This window comes from Talpa occidentalis, unplaced genomic scaffold (genome assembly GCF_014898055.3).
Source record: "Talpa occidentalis isolate TD23 unplaced genomic scaffold, MPIMG_talOcc4v2.1 talOcc4.15, whole genome shotgun sequence".
In the NCBI taxonomy this organism is placed as follows: domain Eukaryota; kingdom Metazoa; phylum Chordata; class Mammalia; order Eulipotyphla; family Talpidae; genus Talpa; species Talpa occidentalis.
This window is the reverse complement of record NW_023601543.1, coordinates 78,518,529-78,534,927: the sequence shown is the minus strand read 5'-3', so window position 1 is coordinate 78,534,927 and position 16,399 is coordinate 78,518,529. Positions and strand designations below refer to the sequence as shown.

General features: G+C 42.3%; 1 protein-coding gene across 1 annotated transcript in view; it reads right to left on the bottom strand.

Annotated features, from left to right (window-relative positions):
* LOC119245740 (phosphatidylinositol N-acetylglucosaminyltransferase subunit P-like) overlaps window positions 1-13,325 on the bottom strand; it is a 65,964-nt gene extending 52,639 nt beyond the window's left edge. Inside the window, exon 1 of the mRNA XM_037511700.1 lies at window positions 13,203-13,325. Coding sequence (XP_037367597.1) covers window positions 13,203-13,325 — 123 coding nt within the window. The remainder of the gene's footprint in view (window positions 1-13,202) is intronic.
* Window positions 13,326-16,399: the final 3,074 nt, after the last annotated feature.

Below are 16,399 nucleotides of genomic sequence, written 5' to 3'. Positions count from 1 at the left end.
GACTGCAGTGTAATGGAGGCCGAACTCAGACATTTGGGAGCCCTTCAACTCTGTTTGAAATAAAACAGAGGAACTAAGTATTTAGTCATTATTAAACTAAGTAAAGGTCATCACCATTTTCTGCTTATGCTCTCATTTTAGTATCTTTTGGAATATTCAATATGTTGGATAGCGAAACAAATGCATATTTGTTCACTGATATACAAACTCTTAAATTTGGTTTAATTTCTGTCTTGATAATGCTATCCCTTTGTGTCCCCATCAACACCACTTGCCCCCACCCCCACCACAGTGCGCCTGTGCACACACGCACACAATCATGCACTTTATGGGACAGAGCCCATTGAGCAAGAACTTGTGCAAATCTTTCTTTCTTAAAATTAATAGTGGTCCCAGATAGCTTTGATATTAGTTCCAGTTCCTGAACTCTGCCAGCCATTTCCAGGAAGCACACACACCAGCAAAAACCCTCCACAGTGTCTATTTTCCCCTTGGCTGATTCATAGCCAGATGTATACCCGCAGCTGACATTTAATAACACCAGAATGTTCTTATGAGTAGGAGGAGTAGGTGACTGTTTCTGAGGACATGACTCAGAGGACTGGGGAAACCCTCCTTATACCAAAATGCCTTCCTTCCTTCTGTCTGATGCCTAAAATTCTCACAAGATAACTGACTTATTTTTGTTAAGGTTCTGGTTCTTGGTGTGTGTTCTGAGAGGGGGTAACACTCTTATCAGAGCTCCTCCAATTTTAATGTGCATGTGAATCATCACGGGGACATTGTTAAGATGTAGGTTTGGTTTCAGTAGGTCTCAGGTGAACCCGTGAGTCAACAGTTTTAATAAGTTTCCAGGTAGGGCTGATGTTGCTGATGCAACTCACACTCTGAGTAGTAAGGTCAGATAAGTGATTCTCAAATTTGGTTGCATTTTAGAATCTCCTGGGGAGTTTCTACCAATCCAGAAGTCCAAACTCCATGCCGTATCAGTTAAATGAAGTTTTATGGAGGTGGGACTCAGACATAAGTATTTTTCAAGCATCCTAGGTGATTTCAATGTGTTTCAAACTAGTGGTTCTCTAGTCTCAACATTGATTAGAATGACCAAGGAAGTTCTTATGAGATACCAATGCCTTGATCTGCCCAAGATCAATGAAATGTAGTCGGTGGGGTTCAGGTATTAGTGCTTTGGAAAGTAGCTTGAATTTTTCTAACGTGTGGTGAGGTTTGAGAACCACAGCTCCTGTTAATCAGTAAGTTCATGTGGATGAAATTTCTGGGCAAGATTTCATAGCAGGGGAAGGAGAGGCAGAATGCAGAAGGCTCAGGAAAGGGGGACCGCATGAGGGCAGGGATGTGAAGAAAGTCATAAAATGGGGAAGTGGGAGAGCTGAGCCTTTTGCACTGGCACAACTTTACCCAGGGTTATGCTGGAAGGTATGGGTGTTGGAAGATTTAGAAAGGTCTGATCTTGGTGCTGTCCTCTTGGCTAGATGATCTGAGTGGAGGACATTTCTGATAAAACTGAAAATTACCCATCCCCTCATGGGCAAATGCTCAGCCAAGTACGCTTGGCCCAAAATAGGGCCACTGAGGCCTGAAAGCTTGTCACAAGTCTATGATACTCTCTTGCAGAGAACCACAAGAAAGGAGTTAGACAGGTGCTTAGAGAGCTGGGATAGCAGGAGATACCACATCAAGATAACAGCTGCCATTGTCTCTGCCAAGAACCAGGAACAGCTTCCCTGTGTGTCTCTCATCTATGTCTCTCTTGCAAGTTTCTCTACATGTCTTCAAGTCCATAGGTACAAGTCAAAACCAGAAAAGCAAGAGCAAGATGGGCCTGCCTGCCTTCCATGTTGTATAATTCCATCTGGCTGCTCAGCTCCACCCCTAGTTCCCTGTAGTTCCCCCACTGAGGAAGGCCAGTTCATGGCACACTGGGACTTGTAATCCAATGCAACTGTATGTAATTGGGGATGGGGAAATGGTGCCTCCCTTTCATGGAGATATATCTCTAACAATTTATCTACATTTTTTAATAAAGGCTCATGATGCCAAGATACACACACAAGCACACATGCATACATGCATGCACACACAGCTAAATCATTGTTTGGTTGGCATACAATTGACCTATATAGGCATAGAGACCAAATAGATTCTGAGTATATGAGAAAAAGTCAAGATCTGCACCCAAGCTCTAGTCTGACAGATGGATATAACTTACTCAGAGAGTATTTTCAAAGCATGTGGTTTGAGTGCAGATTAATACCATGCAAAATGAATATGCAAATGGTAACAGGACACTGAGTTACAGAGTAAAATGCCACATCAAAGGAGGATGGAGTTAATGGGGAAAGACCTTTTTGAAGATGTGAATATTATTTTATACAATGAAGATAATGTCATATTTCTAAATCAGACAAAGAGGCCCAAAACACCAAATCAAAACAACTAAAAGTATTCATTAAGAGCTATCAAGCCATGAAAAAATATCGAGGAAACTTAAATACATATTACTAACTGAAAGAAGTCAACCTGTGAAAGTTACATACTGTATAATTCCAATTATGTGACATTTGGAAAAGGTAAAACTACGGAGATAGTAAAATAATCTGTGGTTACAAGAATTTGGGGGTATGGGAAGGAATGACTAGGTGAAGTGCAGAGGATTTTTAGGGCAGTAAAGATACTCTGTATGATAATATAATAATGCTTGCAAGATAACAGCTGCCATTGTCTCTGCCAAGGACCAGGAACAGCTTCCCCATGCTCGTCCATAGAATGGACAGCACCAAGAGTGAACTCTAAGGTAAAATATGGACTTTGAGTGATAAGGCGTGTCAGTCTAGGTACATTGGTTATAAGAAATGTGCCACTCTGGTGGAGGATGTATATAATGGGGTAGGCTATGCATGTGTGGACAGCAGAGGTTATACTGGAAATCTCTGTACCTTCCTCTTAATTTTGCTGTGAACCTAAAACTGCTCTAAAGAAATAAAATATTAAAGAAAAAATCAAAAAAGGGAGGCTGTAAAAGCTAGATGATTCAATGGTCCATGTTCTAATTCCCAGATGTCAGTATCAAGTAGGATAGAGGAAGGTAATCTGTCCTTAGGACAATCAAAGTCTGGTTTTGAAGCTACTTCAACTGAAATTATCAGACTGCTTGTAGCTGGCTTCTTTGACTCAAAAGCCGTCACTTGAAGTGAGACTTTGGACCTACTTTAGAGACTGTAGACACTAGATGTAGTGGTTCTCACATTTCAGCGCATGTCAGAGGCCTCTGGAAAACTTGTTAAAAAAGAGGCTGAGCCTCATCCCTAGAGTTTCTGATTCACTAGGTAAATGGGTGGGGCCTGAGAAGCTGCACTCCAGGTAATGTTGATGCTGCCATTGCAGAGAGCACACTTTGAGAAAGAATGGACTAGAAGAGCATTGTCCTTGAGCAGTTTTATAGACACAAAATGAAGCTTTGCCTGGAACAGACCTTGCCATTTAGAACATCATGACTAAAACTGAAGGATGTAAAAGGGATGAAAATTGGACATCAAGAATGTTAGATGCCATATGGGGAAACAAACTAAAAACATCCTGGTTTTTGTTTATGGCTAGAATTATAGCTAACCACTAACATCATGGTGTTTCTGGGTTTTATATATGTGCAATTAAAGTAAAAGCTCACCATTGTGGTTTAAAATTAAGGAACATCCACTGTCTGGAATGAAGAAGGAAATTCTGACTTCTCACTAGTGATAATAAGGTCACAAAATTCTATTCTTGACAGGATCATCTTACTGGGTAGTAACTGGGATCAGTGAATTTCTTAGCTACCTAACTATGCCATGAGGTAATTTGCTCAGTTGCTTAGGAAACACTGCAAGATTCATTTCAATTAAAACTGTATTTTGAGGGCCTCCCTGGTGGTGCAGGTGGTTGAGTGCAGTGCTATGTAGCTGTCCGCAGTCTCTGCAGTGCGGGTTCAATCCCGGCCGGCTGGGGAGATACCCACATGGTGCGGCAGACCTCTCTTGTCTCACCCACTGCTCCCCTCAGCAGTGTATTTCAGTCAGTCTGCCTGTTCTGTTTCCCGCTCTGTCTCTGGTGAATCCTCTCACCCCCACGCCCACCCCGCACATCTGGCCTGTACCATGATTCTTGTATAAATAAAAATAAATCTTTTTAAAAACCTGTATTTTGAATTAATGCATGATAGATAGCTGTTTATTTTCTTAGGTTAATTCAATTATAGCACCTAAAGAAAATTCTTCTAGCTTCTGCAGGAGAAATGTAAGTAAGTTGTAGTGGATTTTGTTGGTGAGTGCTCCACCATGCATTTTCTCTTTTCTTCCTTCCCAATATTATTCTAATTTTGCAGTATTTGCAAGGCATTTATTTGGAAGTTGAGAAATGAGACAGAGAAGGAAAGGAAGCCAGTCAAGGAAACTATGTCGAGTGAGTTACTATGGTGGAGTTCAGTCCTGCTGGGGAAATGCATAGGGCACATTGTTGGCAGGCATTTCTCCATGGTGTTTCTATACATCTCATGCAGTTTTTGTTCTGTTCTATGTTTTCAAGAATGTTTGCGTGGCAAGCATCTTTAGATTACAATGTCTCCTATGAACAGAGGGCAGATTTGTTTCTTGACCAAGATAATAGTGTCTTTTTCTGGGACAAAAGGTGGGTAGGTATGCTAGCAGCCCCTTATAAGATTAGGGGTTTCTTCAGCTGTAACACAGACACACTGCACAGCATCCACCACTCACATCACCACCATAGAGCCTGGCTGTCAAGGGAAACCAATGGAAACATGAAGTTCATGCTACATGCTGTGCTGTGAGTAATGAAGTCCTTTGTCTTTGACCCAGAAGACTCATGGCATGTAGGCAGAGTAAGATCGCAGACCCTTCCCAGTTATCAAACGATGTCTTAGATTTATCCCTTCTGAGGCTTACTGAAGCTAGGGTATTTGACAATTCTTGGTCACTGATTGAAGGCAAATCCCGGAGCCATCACACAGCCCACATTTTCAGCTGTCTACATGAACAGGCCGTGTGACCAAACTGCAACTTTGGAGGAAGCCCCCAGACAAAGAGAAGTAGATGTTGCCAGTTAGACTTGGCTGGTGCCCACTGAAGTGGTAAAGCATGCAGAAATATCTGCGGGGTACAAAAAATTTCTGCTAACAAAAAAAGGGTCTGCTATATGTCCCCTGGTATCTATATACTTTACTTTGGAGACACCAGGGGACAGTATAAGAGGCATGTTTTACAAGATGAAGCCATCAGAGGTAAGAGGCACCAGATCATGAATGATCTTTGAAGCCATTTTGATTGATTTGAGTACAATGAGGAGTCTTTTTTTTTTTTTTTTTAAACAGGGTAGCTACTCAGTATTGGGCATTTACTCAGTATTAGGCATCATGCCAGGACTTAAACATAAATCTTAATCTTCATAACATTATCTTCATGGTTTTATGTATAAAAAAAGTTTTTAAAAGAGAATTGAAGAAACTTGCTCAAAAGTAAACACTGATGTTAATTTGCCCATTTGTTCAAAAAGTGAATATGTCAGCCCTTAAGCCCAGCTGTGTTTGCGCTGAAGCCAATGGTCTTTTCACTGTGCCAAAGCTACCTCTTTTTTTTCAAACATCCTCTACATATGAAGAAATAAAGTGCAATTTGCCCAGAGTGAAATGATTCATCTTAGGTATTGGATTTGTTTGTGACTTTTCATTTTAGCTTTGAATAAGACAAAGCTTATGTTTCATTAGGCTGGTATATAAAATGTGCCTATGAAATAACAATTTATTCTTTATTCTATATAAACAACATTGAGCTACAGCCAAAATCAGTTTGTAGTTCATCAATAAGTCCCCTTAATTCAAGTTCAAATATTCAACGATTACATTTTCGAGATTCTTTGCAGTCCAATTTACCTTCTTATATTAAAATTCTTGATATTAAGATATTGTATATGTAAACAGAAAAACTCCAATTATGTGGACATTTTCATTTCTAAGTGATTCCTGTGTTTTTATTACCATGTCATCGTATCTTATTTCTATAAAGATGATTATGTCCCAAGAGCAATCTCCATTTATGATGCTAATGGTTCATAAATAAATCTCTCCACTCCTAAATGCCAAAAGAACCTTTTGAGACTAAATATGCCATGATTTATCCTAGTTCCACGTGAGCGCATTGAGAAATGTTGGCAAAAAATAATCCAGTTATTTTTGAGCTAAATATGGATGAAAGTAAATAGTGTCCACATTTTGAAAGCTACCTAGGTTTTGAATTTTTTTCTTTTAAACATTTCCCCAAGATATTTAAAAACAATGTGGAAATTCAAATGGAAAAATTCTCTGTATAAATGTGCTTAGTGCAGGGATTTTAAAATGAAAGCCTTCTAGATTACAGAGCATTTCTTGAAATGTTTTTCCCTCTATGCTTTTCTTAGGGTAACTAAATGTCAGTGCTACATTGAAAAGGAGCATTAGAGATAACATTTTACAATGAAGCCATGTCTGGTCACCTTCATACATTTGCAAACATATATTTTTTACTGTGTCTAACAAGTGATAATATACCTATATTCTATTAGTTTAGGAAAATTGATCTCGGTCATACTTATGTATAATGGCATGAACTTATGGCACATTTCAGAGTTCCTAGATGGCTGCATTTTAGTAGGCAGGCATTAAAGATTGCCTTAAAAATTCATTCTTGAAATATATGTTTTTGATTTGTCATTTCCAGATCTTTTGAAGTGGGGACCCGAAGGTGACGGAGCTGATTCAATTAAGTATGTCTATTTTTATGTCACTTCATTTAAAGATTACCTGGAAATTGTCTATGGAATGATTGAAACTGACAAGCAAAGTTTAATAATCCATGTTGTGAAATGAAGGAATGAAGTGAAAGTCAAGGTTTTCTTGGGAAACTGAAAGGTCATGGTCACCATTTTCCTTAGCTTCCCGAGGTTCTGGAAAGGAGATGGTATGGGTACTTGGGAGCCTGCGGTTAATTTTCCAGATATTGGTATGATCTACCTCATTCCAGGCAGGAAAGTAAGGTTACCTTCAATCTGTTGAGCTAACTGTTCTGGAAAGTTGGAAGTCACTAGCGGGAAGGAAGTGTTGAGGCATAAATGTCTGATTATGTGACTCACGGTCACATTTGGGGAAGGAAGGCCATTAACTAAGGATACAAGGTGGCGCCACATGAAGAGCATTCTAGGTGACATCTTGGGACCTTTGGCTTAAATGTCTGAGAGAACTAAAATTAGAAGAGGTGCACACCTGCTCCCCCCACCCCTACCCTCAGGCTGATTGTATTCCGCTCCTTGGTACTTCTACAATATACTGGCTATATCTTCACCATTGCAGTCATCACTCCAAGTTTCAGAATCATCTGTTCATCTATCAGTGTCCTTCATTTTACTGTGACTGCCTCAAGGAAGGCACCACTTGTCTTTGTGGCACATTACCAGGCACACAACAGGTGGTCTCTAGATCAAACACATAGGGAGAAGAACGTGGTGGCCACACAATGGAAGGAGTTGGGCTCGGGAAAGGGTGCAGGTGGATCAGCGTCTCAGAATGGCTGGCAGGGAAGTTGAGGCACAGGACTCTTTGAGCATAGCCTAGGTCTTAAGGCTTGTTCCCCAAACCCTCATGTTCAGTGTGGCCAGCAAAGATAGTATTAACACAAAATAAACTTGGTAAAACTGGAAAATGGTTCTCCAGGCCCCCTGGAGATTAGCTTTCTGCTATTTTTCCTTTCAAGAGCACTCTAAATTATCAGGAACAATTAGAAATTATGGGTAGCATGTTGGCATTATAAAGAACCTATACCCGGCCTCCAAGCCAGAGGTTAGAGGACACTTGAGTGCATTGTTCAGAGGGGTTTCCCTGAGGCCTGATTAGCATCTAAGTACACTTCACTGCAGCTTGGCTGCTTGCAACATGTAATTATGGGTATTACTAGCATGTCTAATTTGACAAGTAACATGAAATGGGAGTTGTACCGTTTGGCCAGTATATGCTTCAGAGCTCAGTTCTGCATGGCCACCAGGACCGTGTGTGCATGCCAAACAAAACTTTATAAAGACAACAGATATTAGAAAACCTATGAGAGAATAGTATTCCTTTCTTCTCCCCTCTCAAATTAATAATTCAATGCAATTGTTTAAACCACATGATCTGCGAGGAAAACTGAATTCTAATCACCATAGTTTAAAACCATGTGCCTTCCACTCTTGAAGGTTGGAATGTTGATTTCTTGCTAATGCTATTGTCTTGGAATTCAAGGCATTTCAACCAACTGGGGGTAAAAGGTGGGTATTTGAGTGGCATAAAATTCAAGAACAAAAGGAGGCAGGATAATTATCTGGAGAAAATTACAAATATCCTCACAAGGAAAAATGACAAACTATGAAAGAGAAGTCTGAGATCAGTCCTAAAATAAATTACAATATGTTAAAGAATGTTGTTAAAACAACTACCTTACATTTAGTAAAAGCCCACTGTCTCCCTTGGCCCCATCTATTAAATTTTGAGGTCATCCATGTCTTTAGCTCTTCCATCCAGTTATGGAATTCCTCTTTCTCATCCTATCAGAATGTCTTGTACACAAATCTGGCCTTGGATGGATAGAGCAGGTGTGTGTTAACATGGATCTGAGGGGCTTCTGGATGTCTCAAGATTATAGGTCTGGAAGATGGGTTGGTTTTTAAGGAGCACACAATCAAATTTAACCTCTTTGAAAAGTGTGACAAATCAATTGGTTGACACCTACAGGGTTAAAGAAATTGGTTGAACAGATACTAAACCAGAGGTTTGAATGTGGGTTGGAGAAGCGAGTAGGAAGAGGGAAAGCAAGGTAGGAGCAGAGAGAGGATACTGGCAGCAAAATATCTATTTCACTGTTTTCATGAGGTCTGGTTCTTGGTACAACATCCCACCTTGGACTAGGCTCTTCAGACTCACATCCACCTATCCTTTGAAATCCACCAACCTCTCCAGACACCTCAGACTCATTGATATCCATACTTCTTTTCATCATTTCACTCCCACGGTGAATCCATTTGATTTCCCCCTGGCTCTGAAGTTGGGCCCACCCACCAGTCACTGGTTAATTAAAGTCAACATGGTGACTTGAACCTAGAGCAGCCACCTACCCCACCCTGAGACCGTCCCTCCTCTTGCCCTTAACTCACACCAAGTGCCCATAGCTTCCAGCCTCTCCAGTCTCAGGGGCCTGGCAGTGCACGGCTCTGCTTCCCCCTTGCAGTTTTGTGTCCTTGCGCTTCTTGGGCATTCTGTCTTGGCACCCCTTTCCATTTTAGCTTTGCTTACTCTTGTCCTCAGAAATAGGCCGTTGCCCAGCCCCCATGCAACATCTCTCCAAGGAAAGGAAGGAGATGTTCTTGTCTGATTCCCACTGCAAATCTGGGAGCTAATTCTGCCAAAAGAGCCATGTGGCATTGAAGCGAAAGAAGGCAAGCACGAAGAGGAAGGGCAGAGAGCAGAGTGGCTGGTCGTGCTGAAACACCCATCTTCAAGATCACAGCAGCCCTCCTGGGAGCACCTGCCCTTGACCTCAGCCCAGTCTTTTTATTAGCGTTCATAAACTGTCATTTGCTGACTTGTTTTTAATGTTCTCTAAAAGCTTCACATTTTCCAGGTTAGGATTTGTAGCCCTGGGGAGCTTTTTACTTCTCGACCTGTTTCCTATTAAGAATAGAACCTGATGAAAATGACCTTCTTGGCTCCCCACACGCTCCGCGCTCCCAGCCTCCGCGCGCCCCGCCTCTCAGCTGTTGGACACGGAAAAGTGTCCCCTCCAGCTGAGGCTAGCGGTACCTGGAGTTTTTGATTGCGGTTTTCCAGAAGAATGCTGGACAGGAGGGTAATAACTGCAAATTCTCCAAGAACGGGTTCCTAGCCTGCATGAACAAAGAACTCGCTGCTTTCACAAAGAACTAGAAGGACCCTGGTGTCCTCGTCCGCACGATCAAGAAACAATTCAACTGTGATGGGGTTTTCAGGAATTTCTTAATCTTATCTGCAGCCTGGCCATTATTTGCCAGGAGTCCTGTGACGTCTACCTGTCCCCAGAACTAAATCTGAGGAGCCCTGAGGCCTAGCCTGCAGACATCCCCTGTTTCCTTCCAGAGAGAGAGAGAGAGAGAGAGAGAGAGAGAGAGAGAGAGAGAGAGAGAGAGAGAGAGAGAGAGAAGCTGGAGCAGTTGCCTCTCCAGCTTGAAAAGTAACACAGACCACATGGGGTTGTATGAAAATGCAGATTCTGATTCAGGTCTGGGGCGAGCCCGAGATTCTTTGCCAACAAGATTCTCGGCCAGATTCTTGGCCCTCAGCTGTAGCTGCCTCTGTTGGTCAAGGAACCACAATTTGAGGAGCCAGGATCTCAATGACCAGACTTTTCAGTCACAATGAATGAACAACCGGGTTTAAGTCACATTTGTCACAAGTATGTATGCCACATGTACCTTCCTCTGGACCCGCAGGCAGAGAGCAGCTCACTGGCAAATTTCCTCATGCATCTTCTCAGAAATCTCTTCTGGGCCTGAAAGAGGAAGGAAGAGCAGAATCTTGATCCAGATCTATTTCTGTCTGCAGGAGTATTTTAGGTTGATGTTGCCTGGAGAGTTAGAACTGAACTAGCAGCTTCCTTAGGGGAGGCGTTCAGGTGTTTTAGATCTGACACCCTGAGAGACACAAAAATAATCAGTACCAGCCGAAGCTTCCCAAACACAGCACTCTTCCAAACCAGGGAAGCAGGCACACGAAATTAATATTGGTGGCAAACAAGTCAGATTTCTCATCTCCTATTGTTGATCACTCATTTCTCCCCCTTGAGATAGTTCTTTTCATTTCAGCTGTTGATGTTTTATCACAGATCTTTTCAAAGTCACGGCAGAGCCCCTAATATGTCCTACCTTTTTCTAGAAGTAAAATTAGCCGAAGGCATGGTAACTGCCCTTGCAATGCTGGCCCCACTGCACATCCAGGTGAAAGCGATGGAAATATCGGGCGATGACACAGGCGATGACCCTGAACTGGCCACGGGGCCCGCTTGTCATGATGTATTATAATCACTTGGTGTCCACATCCCTCCCGCCCCCCCCCCCCCGTCCTCCCCAGTTCTCCTTATCCATTCTCATCGCCCAGAAACATTTCTTTATCTCCTTGAACCTTAGCAGACAGCACGGTGGCTGGAAACTAACACACTCGAAGTGTGATGACGAAGTCAGGTTTTCCTCCCAAGGCGTTGCGGAAGCTGCCTGATACTGTCCGAGGCCAAAGGGTATCATGCAGCCCCAAAGTGGAACCGCCTCTCCTTTCTCTGCCTCATCTGTCACTGCTAGGAAGGTGGCTCACGGGTTTGGGCTTCCACGGTGTAGGGGCAGGAATGGCGCAGGGCAGGTTTTCTATGACCCGAGCAGACGGGGTAAGGGAGGAGAGAGGCCTGGAGCCCTCGGTGGTTTGCAGGCTTTTATTGGGATTTACCGGGTACACGGCAGGCAGGGGTGCAGGGGGCCGGGAGGCTGGCAGGCCTCCCAGCCCCCGGCAAGTCTTCACTCTGTCTGGGCTCTCCGGTGATCTCTGCTGCTCTCGTGGTTCTTGTTCGTTCTCTCTTCTCTCGGCTTCTGCTGACGTCCCTGTGACGCCGCCCCTAAAAGCCCAGGCTCAGCCCAGGTGAATCCCATCTACCTGTGCCCACACCCCACTCCAGGTGCCGCCATCAGGCATGCGTTCAGGACCGCAGGGTTCCGTCATCTGTCCTGATGGCGGGAGGGCAGAAAAGCCTGACCCTTTTCCTTACCCTACACATGGTTAGGTTCCTGTTTATCATTTAGTGACCTAGAGTTCCCTGCATAAGTTTCAGCTAATATGACATGATAGATATAGGAAATTCAAGGAGAAAAATGTCTTTAAGTTGTGAATGAGCAAAGTCCAGAAACACTGGAGTTTTCAAAATCCCAGGTGTGATTTAACTTGTTCACCTTCCCCCCTCCCTCTAGGCTGCTTTAGCTGTTTTTTTCTCCATATGCCTTAAGCAAGAAACTGAGGCGATAAGAACCCACAGACATTTAGTATATTATTTTCCACAACCACAGCTAAAGTTGGGGGAGATGCCACAGACCTGCAATGTCCAAGACACTCCCAAGTACACAGACCCCATGTAACCCAGATTCTGTCCTCATGAGCCCATCTTCTGTCTAATATACAAAGCCCCCTAAGTCTTCTACAGAGATCATTGCTGTGTTGCTGTTTAATTCATTTTCATGTGGCAATTCTGTCACATCAGTACCTGGAGTGGGTCCCCAGACAACAAGGAGCAGCCCCCTCTTTGATAAGGTCTCAGGTTTACTTAATCTGAGCTCCTGATTAACCTCATTGTTACAGCCACAAGATTGCTACCTGTCTGTAGCATTACAGTTGCTTTACTAGCGTCTTCTAACCTATTTCTCTCCAAGCTACTTCCTTTATACTAATTAACCTTGATACACTCCCCTCCCTTAGTAGACCAGCTCTTCAGATCTGCACTTGATAACCTGCATTTGGAATCCGTCTTGGACTTTTGGACCAAATGCCATTCCCCCTGTAGGGGCGTCCAGCTCTGACATCTGTTGCGAGGTCACATAACTGCTTATCTCTGGAAGTCAGAAAGCATTCCCCAACTTGGATTTGCATTCTGAGTTTGTGGGCTTCTTCAAGGAAGGAACTCTATCCCACTCCTCACTCAGCCCCCTAGAGTATATTTGCATTGTGACCCTTTGGTTTTGTTTCCCTAAATGAAATAGCTTTAAAAAAAATTCTCATGATAAAGACAACCCATGCTTAGTGCAAAATGTTCAAACAATATAGATTAGAACACCAAAGTAAATAGTTTCTTGAACTCCACCACTTGGAGATTAATAAGGTTCACAATCTTCTTCTATGCATAGATTTTTTTTCTATGCATACACACTTATCCACAATTAGAATGTACTTCTATGACCGAATAATACATTGTTATTATTTCAGCAAGTACAGATATAAAATAGGACTTATTTGCATTGACTTATTTGGATTGACTTGCAATATAAACAGAAGCTTAAGGCTATTTTATAATTCCTATACCTTCACTTTAGTTTTTTTAGCCCCCCCTTTCTTTCTCTGTACTTACCTCCTTCCTCTCTAACCAGACCCCTGGCTGTCCCTGGGGGGCAGCCTTGGCTGCTTCTGTTGCCAGGGAGAGGAAGAGAAGGAAGGAGGTGCAGGTGGTCAGGCAGCAGGAGGCATGTTCCATGCTGTCACTTCCAGGAGAATTGGCCCTCTCTACTCCTGCCAGGTGGGAGTTGAAGTGACGTCAATCTCCCTTTTTATACTGTCTCCTTATTTTTTTCTACTCCCTCCACCCATTGCCTCCTTCCTAGGCAGCAGAAGGGAGGTATCTGCAGAGAAGTATTTGCACGATCATCAAGCTCCTCGGGCGATTCTGATGAAGGGGGTGCACAACTACTCACTGAGACATGCTGCTCTACTCATTGCGGACCAGGTGCAGCTTACGGGTGAATAGGAATCACCTGGAGAGATGGTTAATAATACAAACTCCTGCACCTCATTCCCGGAGATTCTGATTCTGTGGCTCTGGGATGTGGCCCAAGACTGCATTTGTCAAAAACAAGATCCCTAAATGATCCTGACTAGCAGCCAGGTTAGGCTAGGCTCTAGTCCCCGGCTACGGCTACTCAAAATATAGTTCACTGACCAGGAGAGCTGCAGCATCCGGGAACTTGGTAGAACTGCAGGTGTGCAGGCCTCTGGCTGAGGCAGATGAGTGGCTCTACACATTCCAGCTGGGGAAGCACTTCTGTGCCTCAGGGCCATACAATGGGCGAATTCTTTTTTTGTGATGTTAAACAAGAAACATTGTGACTTAACTTGATTCCCACCTACTGATCTGTGGGTGGGATTTCACAAAATGTACCTATAACTTATAGCAACATTTTGCTAAAAGAGGTGGTAAAAGGTACACCAAGTTAAAAGAAACTCTCCCCCATTTTGAACCTTGGCTTGTCTTTGATTTCATGCATGAAATCCTTATGAAAGAAATCAAGGTTGCGTGAATATTTTAGATGAAAGGTTAAAATTGGCCCATATTTTTCTCTTTAGAGTGATATCATATCTCAGCTCTTAACAAAACTCTTGGTAAAAAGTTCAAGTGGTGCTAGCTAATGTTTGCACCAACTTATACACTGCGGATGTCCAGCCAATAACAATGGCATTTCAGGAGAACAAAAACAGCAATTCAACGTTCACTTTAATCAGTGAGCTCATAGTCCTCACCTGCTCCTCTGGAGCCATTATTCAGGGAACACTTTGGCCTTCTATGTTGTTTATGAAAGTCTCTTGACAAGAATTGTGATTCACCCAGCTTTATCCCAGAAGAGCCATCCTTTAACCATTAGCATGTTGTGCAATCAAACCATAAAGATATTGCAGAGAAATACTTCCTTTTTCCCACCTATGGAAGGTTATGGAATTATTTCTCCACTTGTTTGTTTAGATGCAGGGTAAGCTTTAGTTGTTCATGATAAACTGATCTTCAGGGTCCTATACCTTCTACGTCAACCATTTTCTCCTTTAGGAGCTGCCTTGCTCCTGTATAGTTCTCGGAACTCATACTGTCTCCTTGCCTTCTTGTTTCAAAACTCACTCCCTGCATGATTTTCTGAGTCTTTGTGACACTGCATCGACCAGCGACAGAAACCTGTCTCTAGAGCCTTCACCCAATAGGATGCCCCCATCTGGAGGGGGCAGGTGGCCTATGGCGCCAGGACAGTGGCTCGGTGATGTCATCAGTCATCAACAACTCAGGCTCCTCTGTCTTCCTGCTCTGCCCTTCGCAGTGCAGTGCTTATTTTTGGGTTGCACGAAGCTGCTGTGCCTCCAAAAATCATGTCCGCCTTTCCTTAAGAAAGACCGGAACAGGGAAAGGGCCATTGTTTTCAGAATTCTGCCCATTTTAACAAGCTTTCCAGGAAGCCCCCCTCAGTGATCTCCATTTATATCTCAGACGCCAGAGGTGGGTCACAAGACCACCCCTAGATGAAACAGAATCTGGGCACACACTGCTAACCTTAGTCCCCAAATTTGAGTTCTAGAATCAGAAAAAAAAAAGCGGGGGGAATGGATATTAGGTAGGCAGCTAGCAAAGTCTTCCACTATCACTAAATTGTAAGTAACCCATGAGAGACTTGCTTTTTAAAGGAGAATAAAACTGTAAGCTTAAGGAATAAACCTTGAATTATGGAATCGCAGGCCTCAGCTACTGTGTACGCAGTGGTTGTGTCTAGGATGAGAGATTCCTGTTGCCGCTCAGCTGTCACTATGCAGGATACGTGCCTACTCTGTCCAGCTGGAGGCTGGAACCTCCTTAAATAAGAAACCACAGACTTGCAATGTGAGACTTGGGGGTCCCTAGACTCAGCCCCAGCTCTGCTCTGCTTGCTTTGGGAGATGATGTTTCTAATCAGAGTGTCTAAAACAGAAAGATCCTCCCAAATCCCTGCTTTTATTATGGGAAGGTGCTAGAATAGTTATCATGAATCACATGGTCAGTGAATCGTTTTTTGATCTGATTGAGATTCTAATGTGATTTCATATCATCTTACTATTTTAATACTTTCTATATTATGAATATTAATTTTAGTCCATCATATTAGTTACAAATATTTTTCTCAATTCGTTGATTTACTTCTTATGTTGTATATATCTTTTTCTTTGTCATTTAAAAATCACTTTTAAAATTAAGACTTTTCACTAGATCAGACATATTTCTCTAGCTTTTATGTAATTTGACTATTGTGTTTAATTTTCTAATCTATTAAAGTTTTTTGGTGCATATAATGGTGATAGTTTAATATGATTTTCTTATATAGTTTATCAATTCCTACCCTACACCATTATGGAAAAATCCATCCTTTCCCAACTGGTTTTTAATACCTACTTGGTCATATGATAAAGTTATGCATTGCACAGTTTTATTCTTATGTTATTTCTCAGATTTACTGCTCTCTTTATAAATCTTTTACTGATGTCTCATTTTTCAATTATTTGAGATTTATGAATAACTTTAATATATAGCAGAGCAACCCCACTCTCATTTTTGTTCTAAACTTTTCTTCATTATGTTTTACCTATTTATTTTTCTAGATGAACTTCAGAAATATACTGTCAAATTAAATTAATTCTCATCAGCCTATGATTGGGACTGAATTGCCCCTATTTGGGAAGAATGTATATCATTACAAGATTATGTCTGCCCAACCAGGAGCATGTGATCCAAGTCTTTCCAAGACTTTTTTTTTTACTTAATAA